Source organism: Nilaparvata lugens, chromosome 2 (assembly GCF_014356525.2).
Source record: "Nilaparvata lugens isolate BPH chromosome 2, ASM1435652v1, whole genome shotgun sequence".
NCBI lineage: Eukaryota > Metazoa > Arthropoda > Insecta > Hemiptera > Delphacidae > Nilaparvata > Nilaparvata lugens.
Window position 1 is genome coordinate 33,746,139 of NC_052505.1, and position 15,763 is coordinate 33,761,901.

Sequence of the window (15,763 nt, forward strand, 5' to 3'; positions counted from 1 at the left end):
ATTGGCGAGACAATTGTCATAAGTCAACTGACTGGCATGAAATTATTGTCTTCGTATAAACACTTCAGGCCAATTGTCTTGCCAACTGTCCCGACAATTGGCCCGAAATTTAACTGTCTCCGGGAGTAGACTATGGACAGTCAATTGGGCACAGCGAGCTCCCCTTCACTCGGAATCTCAGTTGTCGTGACAATTGGCGCCGTGTGAACGGTGTAGGCCAGTAGCGCTGTCTTGTTTTTGCCAGTTCTGCTGTTTAGTCGCAACAGATGACGAGAACTCGGACATGTTTAGCTGTCAACTGACGTGCCAATAGTTGGCAGCGTATAAACATCTCGTTTAACTGGCCTGGCCTCCGATAATCCGCAACCACGTGATGACAATTGTCCAAAGACAACTGTCTCGCCAATTGGCATCGTTTAAACTAGTCTTTACTGAGACTTCCCAAATCTTATACCACTTGTTTCCAAAAAATTGTTTGTATTTCTTGGGCCTAATTTTTTAATAACATCCCAATTGATATCAAGAGGATTCAGAATCAACTTGTTAAAAAAAAGAATTCTTAGATGGCTCAGAGGTCTTATGCCTGACCATTTAGAATCCTTATTCAATGTAATTTCTTAGTTTAAATGTAATTTTGGTGATATGCAATAAGCATTAGCAAGATGAGCTGTTTTTGGAAGTTGTGCAAGGTGAGTGAATGTGAGAGTGAATGGTTTCTAGTCTTTTCTTCTCCATTTATCCATGAATTCAACATTAATTTAAGTGATATTCATTCCTACTTGCAAACGTGGAGTATTGTATACTTCTAGCAAGTAGTATTTTTTATTCCAATTCACAAATTTCTTTTCAATAAAACATACCAGTATTTATTTTATTAATTTTATATCTTACTGAGCTGTGTGTTTTTGTTTTTCTTATTGATTCTGATTGTAAATATTGTGAGTTTGAATAAATAAAATTTGAATTTAACTGTAATACCATATTTTCACATTACAATAACGAATAGAATTGTTTCAAGTCATATTGAATATTGACACTTTTCAGGAACAAGAAGAACGCTTACAAGGAATTCTAGAAGAGAGACAAAGAAGGCAAGAAGAGAAAGCTGCTAAGGAAGCTGCCGTGGAAGAAAGAAAACGAGCCCTGGAAGCTGAACGACAGGTAATTGTTTTTCTATTTTTTTCAAATAAATTAAATAATATGCATGGTATTTATTAGAGGAGACTGTGCTATAATACCTCATACAATCTGATTTGTGATGATCATTTTTTCCTATAGATGTTCAATGTTATCCCGTTTTATCCTTAGAAACGACGAAGGAGAGTGTCGTATTTCGAATCAGTAAGAAACTCATGCTTTGTGGCCCGGCCAACGAACTAGATCTGAAGAATAGGTTCAAGAATATGTGTTTCATTAAAAAATTAAGTCGATTAGTCAAAGCCTTCAGCAATTGGAGCAATTTAATTAAACTTATGAAGAGCAATTATTTCTAAACTGGAATTTGTTTTGCTCATTCAAAAATTTAGATTTGAATACGAAAATTGAATAATAATTGAATTCTCAGTGCCTTAGAGGCTGGCTAGTGTTCATTATCCTTGCAATTAGTATTGTTTATTGGATATGCTATTGATATCATCTTTCAAAGCTTTCAATAGCAGGAAGCAAATCCGGATATTTCGTTTCAGAACACTTATACACAATTTGATTATCCTTTTTTCAGGAAAAACTTGAAAAGATGCAAGAACGACGCAGAAAAAGAGAAGAAAGGATTGGCAGAGAAAAGCAAGAGAAAGAGAAAGAACGACTTGAAATAGCTCATGAAAAAGCAAGGTAAAAATCAATAACTAGTTGCTCATTGTTATAAGAAACTTGAGTTACTTCCAATTAATCATATTTTTATAATCCGTCTATAGTGCATTTCTGGAAACATTTCAGTTGTTCATTTTGTTTCAACAGTTTTTTAACATGAATTTAATGAACGAGGACCCAAGTTCTAGATCGTGAGGAAACTTTCAATGTTGCAGATTCACATTCACATGTAGGCTACTCGATAAAATAGTATGAAGTAATTTCTAAGATACAGAAACTTCTTTTGAATTTTCATAAAAATAAATTTCACAACATGGTAATGTTACTCTCTGCAACACAACAAAACTATCAAATTTGCGTCATCAATCATTCGCATAACAGTTTCAAAAAATAATCATTCAAGTCCTATAAAACGTTTTGAGATTGGAAACTGTGATTACTGAAAACAGAATAAATTGATTCAACCATTCAATTATAATGCCTTCTTGTAGCAAATTTGTTCAATTGCAATGTCTTTGAATTCCACCTTATATTTGTGATCTGATTGTGTCTCTCACAATTCTCAACCTTACGACTTTGAGTTATAACCTCAACCAATCGTTTTCAGAGATCGCGACTTGAGGCTTCAAGCACTGCAAGCAGCCCATGAAGCGAATGTCGAAGAGCTGCAGAAGAAAATTCAACAGAAGCAAGAGGATTCGGCCAGAAGGCATGAGGAGAATATTGAGCAGATTCGACAACGTGCCTTGGAGACTGCTGCGCTCAAGACTTTGACTGAAGACGAAGCACCTCGACTAGCGCCTTATGAAACCAAGAAACTTTGTGTGCCTTGCAATGTACTTGTAAGTAGCCTGATCTCGTAATCCACCATACAGATTTATCACATTCCTAGTACCTATTATAGATAAATTTCTAAATCTAGACAACAAAGAAATAAATCAAATTTGTAGTACTGTCCACCGATAAGAAAATCAGACATTTCATTTGACTAATCATTTACTAAATACTCAACTTTTGTACATTCTGTCACCAGTATTTAGTTGAAAAGACTAGTCTTAAAGTAGTCTGTGTTGATTTATTCAATTATTGGTTGATACTAATTGATATCCTATCGGTTTGTTATATTTATTGTAGCATTGATTTGATTTGTTGTAAAAACAAATATATGCTTATTTGTTGTAATGGAATTATTTATTTATTGATGGGAACTACTATTCACAGTTAGTAAGTCACATTAGATAGGGTCATCTCCTCAAATGCTCATCAGAAACAATGCCTTTGCACGATTGGGGAACTACTTTCGTTTATTCGAGGCATCATTCGAAAGGCTTTACAAGCCTTGCCCATGATGGTCATTATTATTCAAAAGGCTCAACTCTCATCTCCTATTTCCAAAAATCATTTATTTATAAATTAATGAATGGAACATGCCCATATTGCACAGAATGTGATCTTTCTTAAACCCGAATATTAAGTTTGCGAAGGAATAGCAATTACCAGCCAATGTTAAAATGCAGTAACTAAAATATTATTGCTGAATGGACATCACTCTATTGATCTTTTTAATCAATCTCGATTGAGTCAAGTCAAGAAGTGGGGCCACATCATTTTCACTAATATTGAAGTGAACAATTTTTGGTTACTAATATAGTTGATGATTCAGTGAATTACTTCTATCAAATAATGGCCACCACCAAAATCAAAATACTAGTGAATTGTAAAAATGAAAAGACCGTATCAACTAATCTCAAGTCTTAACTTATAAATGGCAACAATGGTCGTAAATTTATCTTAATAAAATGCATTTCAATTTGTTTCAGATTGAGTCAGAAGTGTACCTTATTAGTCACCTGAGAGGCCGTCCCCATCAGGAGGCCATCAAAGTGTCGAATGTGTCGGGCAACGCAGTTATAGTCGATGCACCTCTTGGAAAGGTCTCGCAAAACTCAAAACTATCCCAGGACAGAGAACGACAGAAGGCTCTGCGAAAGAGATGTAAAAAGATTCGTTCCAGAATGTCGCAAAGGTAAAGTCAACCAACCCTAGATAAACGCATCATCAATTTTATCATCTACCACATGAATATAAAATATTTACTATCCATACAATCATTTTTCGTCCACCTACTGTCTAAAGTGCTTACTTTACTCCCTGGAACATAATACTAGTGTCACTTTTTCGCTCTCGGGAGGAAAAAACAGGAAAACTCCCTAGAGCGTAGAAGTAACTCCATTTAAATAACATGGGAAGCATCTCTATTTTAAAAACGTACATTTGAAATAGGTTAGAAGGTCTAAGCTCAGATGAGGAAGCATATAGAGTAGTCAGCATTAAACCAACTAAATTCAATACCTCAACCAGACATTTGATCAGTATATGAAATTTATGTTTGTATGCTAAAATTATTACAAACTTCATATCACTATACTAAAAAATGTATACAATTTTTTTTCATTCCATGTTATTCAAAATACCAGCCAACGAATATTCCTCATTAACTAATCAAATTTGAAACGAGAACTTCATCATAGCTGTAGTTGTGGCGGCCATTGTTGTTACAACTTTTGCGGACAGATAGCGCATAACGCTGTCGGTGGAGAACTGTGATTACAAGCCAGCTGTTTCTGTTTACTTTTTAGATTATGTTGTAACACATTGTTTGGTCACGTATGTTTTTAAAAATTATTTTATTTGCAGTTCTTATAAGAATGTAGGTGGAGGAAAAATGTTTTTTCTCCCTCAGGAAAATTGTTGCCCTCGGCTTCGCCTCGGGCTTCAAACTTTTCCCTCAGGGAGAAAAAACAGTACTTTTCACTCTAGATATACAAATAACTATTACGGTGTATACATTTGAATATATTGCACAATTCTATGGAATTGACATATTAACACATGAATGTAAAGTATTTACTATTCATACAATCATTTTACTGTATAAACATTTGAATATCTTGCAAAATACTATGAAATTGACATATTAACCTACAATTCTATAAAATATCTATCCATTATCTGCAATAATTACTTTCTACACAGTTTCACTGAATAAAAGATCAGTTCACTATGAGTTAGAAGATAGCATTATTTGATCTTTTTCTAAAATTGTTTGTTTGTAAACCTATAAACCCTTCGTACGAAGTTTAAAATATTACCACCATCTCGAAAAATGGACTTCGGTGATACAGATTATCTCATCAAGTACAAGTTCACAACATGGTTGTTCTTTGGAGTGCATACTTGAAATTCAACATTTTGTTTCTGAATTCTTATTATCTTGTACATATAAAATATTGTGGAATTGACGAATAATGATATTCTTCGACTCCTTGATGGTATTAAATATTTTTTGGAATTAACACAATTTAAATTTGTCAACTTTTTAGTTGACAATAATGCATATTGAAAAGTTCCTATTCATAGTTAGATTCACGTTATAAAGTCATTGATATGAACGCATTGTTGCCTGTTCCCACCGCATTCTATAGTACATAGCTGTAATTAAAGTTATCCTGGTATATCTGATCTATTATTAATTGTTGGTTCTTATTCATAACAGTCAGTTCTATATTAATAGTATCTCTATATTAAAGTCTCAAGGACGGGAAGGGGTCTTTTGCAGGCGAGAATGATGTTTCTAGTCGAGGCGTTAGCCGAGACTAGAAATTCATTCGAGCACTGCAACATACTCGACTGTAAAGAAAACATATGATTTTATTACAGTATAGTATGCTGTAATGAGAATCATATGTTTATTTGTTCTACAATCAGCTGTTCACCGGCTTGATTTCATGGATGTAAAACAGCTGAAATTGAATGACTATGACAGAAATATAATATTGTATTCGTCAAAAAAATAGTTTATAATTTCATCATTATTTTAATAATAAATTATCAGAATTGATGAGTCAGAACGATGATGAGTTGGAATTTGATAGAGCTTATCTTCTTTGTCTAGTAACAGACAAGGATAGCTAACCAATGTTATTCAGCTGCCGACTTAATAACTATCTCACAATAGTATATTTCATTGGAAACTATACTTTCTGTAGTCGATAATGTTTTGTGAATTGTTGTGCCATGAATAGGGGGGCAGAGTACGAGAGTAAACAGGGCGGGGGCAATGGAGGGGGGCCGGCGAATGTGCCCTCGGGCAAGGGGCGCATGATGAAGTGCCTGCGGGAGGTGGAGCGACTGCACACTAGCCAGGGCCAGGGCCAGTGGCCCAACAACGCCATCACGCAGCTCGAGCGCAGTCTCGCCGAGATCAATCGCATTCTCACTAAAAAGGTACATTTTACCCACTACAAAACATCATTCAATTCCATTTATTTCCTTTCTTGTGTGTCTTTTTCACTTTTTGTGGATCTATCTTCTCTTTTTCCTTCTTTTTTGTAGCTTCTTTCTTTATTACTCAGACACTATAGGTGTTGAAACATGTATGTAATTCTACAATAAATTCATGATAATTTTAGGCAACATTCTAGTGTTTCAATACTCTATATGACTTATACAGTGTTGGGCAATTAAGAATGGAGGATATGAAATAGTTGTAAAATAGTCATTTTTGAACAAAACTCAATTTTTCCCTCTCCAGCTATCATAATGGCAACATCCAATTCATATACTGGATATTTTTTTAGTTACGTTTAATGTAAGAGCTATTCAAATCCTCCATACTGCATAATCCAACCCTGTATGAAGACCCTTGTTTGTACACAGGCATTATTTCACAAGGGTGAATGAACAATATCTTCAAGAAAAATTCTATTGATTTATCGAATACAATGTTGCGTTCTCAATCTACATTTTTCGCATGAAATAATTTTTGTCTTTCAATTCATAACCTGGATTCACATGACACCTTCCAATCTGAGCACCACGTTTTCGATGATGTCGCTTGAACGAGTAATGAATGCATAAGACGTTTCAATTGTTGTTATGGAAGACCATACATTTTTTGCAGTTTCCATAGTCACAGAGGAATTACCTCTGAATGCTATTAATTGATATTGTTGTCTTTACTCATTTTAAGGATTTTTTATTATTGATTTTATTATGTATTTTGACCTAATAATGATTTTATTATGTATTGTAATTTTATAAAATATTTTGTGACGTAGCCTTATGTACTACTGTATCGCCAGGCTAAATAAATTGATTGATTGATTGATTGATACCTGTGAGGAAATAATATAACCAGGGACTACCGTATTTGAAATTCCTTTACAACCTGCTGCTTTAGAATCGCTATTTGTTATCAGGGAAAATATTTTCTTACTTACAGATTGCAGCCGATCAAATGGTATTTAGAGAACTAAATGGATTCACCATCTTGAACAATATCCTCAACCTAGGACTTGATGTTGCTAAGAACATGAAACCATACATTCCACCCAAGTAAGTACAGTATATCATAGGCCTACAAGTTTAATCTACTTGATAAATTCACCTAGAAATTGTTTGATCCATGAGTTGAAAATTCAAGTTGAGAACGGTTAATATAATATTTATTATTGGAATTTCTATGTGATAATGAAATAATAACAAGATCTTCAAGAATACAACAGATAATTGAAATAGAAGAATGAAATAATTTGTATAGTTATGAAACTACTGATCAAGCTTCACCTTATATTACTTTAATACTTGATTTATTGACAGTACTAATATCTTCTAATGAAAGTATGAACATAATGACAGGTAAAAATGTAATAATTGATGCACTTCGACTTTTTTACTGTACTGCAATTTTGACTATAAAATCACTATTGGTATTTCATATTTAATTTATTGATTCAAGTTACACAATTATTATTCATTGACTATAATGGACACTTGTATCTGAAATTGAAAAATGTGGTTTTAAGTTTGAATTGTTATTTGTGACAGATGCTTGGTAACAACTTGTACTTCATATTTGCTGGCTTGCCAAGAAAATGCTGACAACTCGAAGTATGTCATTCTCAGTGATAAAATTACTCTTGTGCTCGATTTGCTTCAGAAGCAGCTTGATGTGAGTATATTCCTCTCCGCAGTACTTTGGTAATAGTATATTATGTAACAAGGATGGGAAGGGGCCTTTTGCAGGCGAGAATGATGTTTCTAGTCGAGACGTTAGCCGAGACTAGAATTTCATTCGAGCACTGCAAAAGACATTCACGCCCAAGTAACGTACACTATTTTTTGTCATAATAATCTAAACAAGAATAATTGAGAAATAGAAAACATTACCTGCTTGTGCTGACGCTACTACATGCATTCTATAAACATAACCTAGTTTACAAATTTCGAATCAGGAATTTTGTGGAAGTTAACAAAACTTCCACCTGGAGCGCTGAAGGTGGTTATTTTGTAGCAGTTTTGCTGTTCCTATTTCGGAACTAAGAAACATACTAAACTGTAAAGAAAACATAATGGTTTCATTAAACTAGAGTATGCTTTAATGAGAATCATTTATGTGTATTTGTACTGCAAACAGCTGGATTGATTTCATGCATGGAAAACATCTGAAATTAATTACAGAATTAGTGTTATCATTCGCAAACCGGAGTAAATTGGCAATACTGCGATAAACGACAACATACCTGTATATTTATTATGATATCACTAAATTGTAATATTGCGATAGGTTAATAGCATACATTTTCTTCTGGTCTAGTATTCAATTTTGTAGGCCAAGCTCTATAAAAAGTGAAACCAACACTTGGTTATTGTATGTATTAAAATTTATTGTTTTCAAATTCAGTATGTGATCCCACATCACATAACACTCAGTTAACTTTTCAAGTTTGTTGTTCTGATCAATACAAAACAACTAAAAGCTATTTAGCATTACCTCGATATAAGGAAACCTAGGTTGTAGTAAAACAAATCAAAACTGTTGTGAATATTCAGACTATTTTACTGGCCGGGTTGGTCTAGTGGTAAGGAGCGTTACAAACTTCGGTCTGATAGCACCGCCTGCTTTGTGGGTTCGAATCCCAACGATGGCATGCACGTTTGATCATCTCATCAATTCACTAACCCTCTCACAAACAAACAACTTATGTGGGCATCATCTGCAATAAAGAAATGAATAGCAGGGCTATGACAAAAACATTGTTTGATTATGACAGAATTTCTGTTTCAACTTTAATCAGCACATAATAAACACTCAATGAATATACATTTTTCATTAATTCCAAGCTCAATACCATTCTGGCTACTTGGTCTGGAGATAGTAGTCGGATTTTTCAAGCTATGTTATTAGTTTGAGTAGAGTAGAGTTTTAAAAATGTTGTATTTTATGTGGAAATGAAATGTATTATTCATCCTGATAAACAGAGTGTAGCGATCATCATCATTAGCTCTCAAATTAATTTCAATTTGAATTCACTATCAATTTCTTTTTCTAGATTCTTATCCCAGAGCATTGGACTGGTACAAGATCCACTACATCACTGACTGTTGATCCTCTTGCTGGTAAGAAACAACTTTTCTCTATGATATTTGACCCTGTCTCTTGAAGTGAACTACTTTGTAAATGTATTTTCATATCATGGATGTTTGTACTTCCAGATGATTATGTATTTGGTCTGTCAACTCGAAATGCTAATGAAGTCCTAAAACATTTATCTTTTAAAATTCGTTGTTAGATTGATTAAAATCTACTACTCTATCATATTTTATCGGACATTATATTGCAGTATATTTCAATGTCTGTGATTTTTTATTCAATAATTATTTTCAATCAGAAAGAAAAACTCTTATAATCTACAGTATAATGACAGTGAACCATACCAGAGTTTATCATACCAGACTAGTAACCATTCTAGAATTTTCATTATATGACAAGATTATCAATAATACGAGGCTAGTGATTTGTATATTCATTCAGTCATTAATTTTTTTTAAATAGTTTCTTATGTATTAAGAGCGTTCTCTTAATAAATAATATTTATTGAAAACTATTTCTCCAACAACTGCAGTATAATTCCCCTTCAATAAAGTTGTATGATAGACTCACCTAAATGCTAAAACCCTGATGAAACGCCACCATCATGGATGGCTGTATTGATGAAAAATTGAATCACAGTAACTAGTAGTTCTGTGAGCAGTAGACCTCGCGCAGTTAAAAACCACAGCCTCCTGTAATACTGTCCATCAGAGTGAATTATGTCCTGTCCTGATGTGTCGGTGTCAAGTTATATATAAATTAACAATTAAAAAGGAAAACAAAAGGAAACAATATCGCGCTTCTTTAAATATTCACAACGATTCAGTATAACTAATAAGATTAGAAGAGAACGATATTTGAGTTAGATTCAGGAAAGTTAGTGAAGGGGTATAAAAAAAGGGGTATGAAAAATATGTATTTACAAAGAAAGAAGAAACAATTGAAAAAATAAACAATTATTGGGTTAAAAAATAATAATTTAATCATCAATTTATTGAGCAGCATAATTTTTCACAAGATTTTTTGAATGTATTGTTGCGGTCATAAAAGGGGTCAAGGAATGGGTTTAGTCTATTGTACAAACTCATTGTTCTATTCAGGTAGGAATTGAAATGGTGAACGGTTCTGATAAACGGTATTTGAAATAGCATATTAAGTCTTGGTCTATTGCATGGAACATGGAAATTTTACAAATTGATGAAATCTGGCATAGATATATTATTATTATTTTTTTTTTTCAAATTCAGTATGTGATCCCACATCACATAACACTCAGTTAACTTTTCAAGTTTGTTGTTCTGATCAATACAAAACAACTAAAAGCTATTTAGCATTACCTCGATATAAGGAAACCTAGGTTGTAGTAAAACAAATCAAAACTGTTGTGAATATTCAGACTATTTTACTGGCCGGGTTGGTCTAGTGGTAAGGAGCGTTACAAACTTCGGTCTGATAGCACCGCCTGCTTTGTGGGTTCGAATCCCAACGATGGCATGCACGTTTGATCATCTCATCAATTCACTAACCCTCTCACAAACAAACAACTTATGTGGGCATCATCTGCAATAAAGAAATGAATAGCAGGGCTATGACAAAAACATTGTTTGATTATGACAGAATTTCTGTTTCAATTTTAATCAGCACGTAATAAACACTCAATGAATATACATTTTTCATTAATTCCAAGCTCAATACCATTCTGGCTACTTGGTCTGGAGATAGTAGTCGGATTTTTCAAGCTATGTTATTAGTTTGAGTAGAGTAGAGTTTTAAAAATGTTGTATTTTATGTGGAAATGAAATGTATTATTCATCCTGATAAACAGAGTGTAGCGATCATCATCATTAGCTCTCAAAGTAATTTCAATTTGAATTCACTAGGCTATCAATTTCTTTTTCTAGATTCTTATCCCAGAGCATTGGACTGGTACAAGATCCACTACATCACTGACTGTTGATCCTCTTGCTGGTAAGAAACAACTTTTCTCTATGATATTTGACCCTGTCTCTTGAAGTGAACTACTTTGTAAATGTATTTTCATATCATGGATGTTTGTACTTCCAGTTGATTATGTATTTGGTCTGTCAACTCGAAATGCTAATGAAGTCCTAAAACATTTATCTTTTAAAATTCGTTGTTAGATTGATTAAAATCTACTACTCTATCATATTTTATCGGACATTATATTGCAGTATATTTCAATGTCTGTGATTTTTTATTCAATAATTATTTTCAATCAGAAAGAAAAACTCTTATAATCTACAGTATAATGACAGTGAACCATACCAGAGTTTATCATACCAGACTAGTAACCATTCTAGAATTTTCATTATATGACAAGATTATCAATAATACGAGGCTAGTGATTTGTATATTCATTCAGTCATTAATTTTTTTTAAATAGTTATTTATGTATTAAGAGCGTTCTCTTAATAAATAATATTTATTGAAAACTATTTCTCCAACAACTGCAGTATAATTCCCCTTCAATAAAGTTGTATGATAGACTCACCTAAATGCTAAAACCCTGATGAAACGCCACCATCATGGATGGCTGTATTGATGAAAAATTGAATCACAGTAACTAGTAGTTCTGTGAGCAGTAGACCTCGCGCAGTTAAAAACCACAGCCTCCTGTAATACTGTCCATCAGAGTGAATTATGTCCTGTCCTGATGTGTCGGTGTCAAGTTATATATAAATTAACAATTAAAAAGGAAAACAAAAGGAAACAATATCGCGCTTCTTTAAATATTCACAACGATTCAGTATAACTAATAAGATTAGAAGAGAACGATATTTGAGTTAGATTCAGGAAAGTTAGTGAAGGGGTATAAAAAAGGGGTATGAAAAATATGTATTTTCAAAGAAAGAAGAAACAATTGAAAAAATAAACAGTTATTGGGTTAAAAAATAATAATTTAATCATCAATTTATTGAGCAGCATAATTTTTCACAAGATTTTTTGAATGTATTGTTGCGGTCATAAAAGGGGTCAAGGAATGGGTTTAGTCTATTGTACAAACTCATTGTTCTATTCAGGTAGGAATTGAAATGGTGAACGGTTCTGATAAACGGTATTTGAAATAGCATATTAAGTCTTGGTCTATTGCATGGAACATGGAAATTTTACAAATTGATGAAATCTGGCATAGATATATTATTATTTAGAATTTCATTTAATAACATTAATGCTCTAATGGATCTTCTGGTTTTTAATTTTTGGACTTCGAATGTTGACCTCGAAGTTTCAGTGGAAAAGCTATTGGACAAAATGTAGCTTACTTTTTGAAATAAAGATACCTCAATTACTTATTTTGAATAATCTCCAAATCATTAACGGCAGTGCTTGGCGGCATATCGGTGTGTAAACAACTAATGGCTGTTTGGGTTGTTGTATCGACAATAATTTGTTGTAAACAACACTATGCTACTATCATGAAAAGCTTACCGAGTTGAAAGCAGAGAAATTTCGGGAGAAAATAATATTCTACTTCGAGTTATCAATCGCATGCCTCATTGCTTGCAATTAATAGTCCACACGACAGCTCATTTTTTACCAAGTTACATTGAGATATAAATTGCATGCGTCATTGCATGCAATTTGTAATCCACTCGACAGCTGATTTATGATGAATAATTCTAAAGTCTGATTTTTACGGTAATATTGGCGTTCAAAGGAGACTCCTTTTCCTTTTGTATTATCCTTAAAATGCAAAATTTCAAAAAACCTTATGTACACGTCGACACGAAATTCAAAAAGGAACATACTTGTCAAATTACATGAAAATCTTTTGCTGCGTTTCGCTGTAAATGTGGAACATAAATATAAACATGAATAAAGACCTAATGCAAAACAGTCAACTTGAATCTTGGACCTCACTTCGCTCGATCAACTAAATTAACCACAGTAATTTTTTTCCTGCCGCCGCCATGAAGATTCCAAATCTTTGAATTTTACAATGGAGCTTATAGGGAAAGTAAAATCGCTCACTTTTACTCTTATTGAAGCATATTTTTGTGATTACTTTTCATGTTATTCCTATATTCCCAAATATAGTTTTGGAACTTGAATTAGTAAATCATAGATAATAACGAGTAAAAATAAAAGGTAGGTAAAGTAACCTTGAAGCTGAATCTCCAAAAAATTACCAACAAAATTTTGAAATATGTTATAATATTGTAATAAGTTTCCTAAACAATCTTGAGTGAAACGAGATGTCAATACAAACTTATATTTTTTTCATTCAAAAATTATTGTTCTTAGATGTCTAGAATTGACTGCGTAGAAATTCAAACACCTGTTTGAGGGGGCTTCCAATGTCTCCTTTTGCCTACTTTAATTCTTGCAAACAAATGTATGAAATCTTTCAAGAATTTTGTTTCATCTTCATACGCAGTAAACTTTTTCTTGCTGAGTGCATTTACTACTGTATGTCGTGAGGTCATTGTTTCGAACCATTTTTCTATCTGATCGATGAACCAAGCTGTTGTTTTATATTCTGTCTGACAGCATTGATCAGAAAAAAAATCAGCCCACTCTTCACATCATGACTTACAACGTTAATTGATTATAGTATTTTATACAATAAATAAATAAATGTTGAAACTCGCATGGTTTTAAAGTAAGTTGGTGTAATATCATCTTGTGTGAGTTTAGTTGATAACTCGAATTTAATTTTCTCCAAGACTTGTATGTGTTGAGCATTCACCAAACAACTGGTCAAATCATTTTTCTCTTGATATGTCTTGTGGAATAAGAATAATTTCATTGTTCACAATCATGCTTTTTATATTTATGAAAAGATGAGGAACATCAGCTATAATATATAATATATTTTTCTTGTTGGGTCTTGTGGATGTATTTTAAAGTTTTTTTGGTCTGCAATAACAACCAGCACTGACTTTCTTCTTCTTCCAAAAGCCTTGATTTGCTGCCCCCATATCGGACGTGATACTTATAACATAGAGTCTAACCGCTTGGGCCTTATTGATTATTTCAAAAAGAATGTTCTCATAAACAGGTTATCTCCTGTGAAATAATATGTCACAGGATGACTAATATAACTAATTATCATTCCTATTTTTAATTTATGATTTTAATTTTAATTCATATTCTTAATTCTAACAAAATTATTAGAAATTTAGAATGATCAAGTAGCTCTTGCTTTTGTTTTTGTTAAGTTGGAATCTTTCTACTTCCTCTAACTTCACTGTAACTTACAGCTGATGATGTGTGAGCACACACGAAAGCATGCTCCTGTAAAATATTAATTTTAAATTTTCATTTAATTAAAGTGGATTTTTGACAACGTTCTAAGTCTATTCAATTATGGAAAAGTTCCACAACATCAACATTAACACTGCAAACTTTATGTCACAGTTTGTTTCCACCTTGAGGTGACACCTCAGTAGCATGTGAAGCAATTCCAGAATGTTCATGCAATGTTATGTTACCAGAACACTTTTTCAATTTAGTGTCATAAACGTTTGAAAGTGTGATAGCCATTTCATCAAACATTATTACACAATCTCTTTCCTAATTATCATTCCTATTTTTAATTTATGATTTTAATTTTAATTCATATTCTTAATTCCAACAAAATTATTAGAAATTTAGAATGATCAAGTAGCTCTTGCTTTTGTTTTTGTTAAGTTGGAATCTTTCTACTTCCTCTATCTTCACTGTAACTTACAGCTGATGATATGTGAGCACACACGAAAGCATGCTCCTGTAAAATATTAATTTTTAATTTTCATTCAATTAAAGTGGATTTTTGACAACGTTCTAAGTCTATTCAATTATGGAAAAGTTCCACATCAACATTAACACTACAAACTTTATGTCACAGTTTGTTTCCACCTTGAGGTGACACCTCAGTAGCATGTGAAGCAATTCCAGAATGTTCATGCAATGTTATGTTACCAGAACACTTTTTCAATTTAGTGTCATAAACGTTTGAAAGTGTGATAGCCATTTCATCAAACATTATTACACAATCTCTTTCCTGTGGAAAGAAGAATGTGCTGACTTTCAACTGTAAAATTTCTAATACTCCACTGTCAAACTTGGGATTTTCAAGGCGTCTTCTTAGAGTTCTCAATGAAGGTAATGGCATATTTTGGCGCAACCCATTATCCCCCCAACTCTTCATACCCATTATTTTCACATAAAAGTTCAACTTCATTGCTTTTGACACGGTTTCTGTACTACATTTCGTATTTCTTGTAGATGAGCGCTGTAGAGCTTCAACCTTGACAGAATTGAAAACTTTAAAAAATAATGCTCTTATTTACTTTTTTACTCTGTTTCAATTTTATATTTTATTGTCTTAACTGCTTCTTGTAATGTTGGTTTCTGACTAGTAATGCTATGTTCAGTAAATCGTTGGGGTGAAGTGGAAGAAACTTCCAATTCCATTAGATGATCGTCAAGGAGCAGGTCTGACTCGACGATGTCCCCTTCTTACGTCGATGAGCATATCCCATCTACTTCTTCAGTATGTTCAGTGCAAGCAGA

At 33.0% G+C, this 15,763-nt stretch overlaps 1 protein-coding gene across 1 annotated transcript in view; it reads left to right on the forward strand.

Annotated features, from left to right (window-relative positions):
• The window catches only part of LOC111049120 (S phase cyclin A-associated protein in the endoplasmic reticulum), a 70,476-nt gene that overhangs the window by 28,055 nt on the left and 26,658 nt on the right, over positions 1–15,763 (forward strand). The window contains exons 15-22 of the mRNA XM_039420058.1: positions 1,045–1,161; positions 1,721–1,830; positions 2,417–2,651; positions 3,630–3,835; positions 5,895–6,096; positions 7,094–7,206; positions 7,699–7,822; positions 9,204–9,270. Coding sequence (XP_039275992.1) covers positions 1,045–1,161; positions 1,721–1,830; positions 2,417–2,651; positions 3,630–3,835; positions 5,895–6,096; positions 7,094–7,206; positions 7,699–7,822; positions 9,204–9,270 — 1,174 coding nt within the window. The remainder of the gene's footprint in view (positions 1–1,044; positions 1,162–1,720; positions 1,831–2,416; positions 2,652–3,629; positions 3,836–5,894; positions 6,097–7,093; positions 7,207–7,698; positions 7,823–9,203; positions 9,271–15,763) is intronic.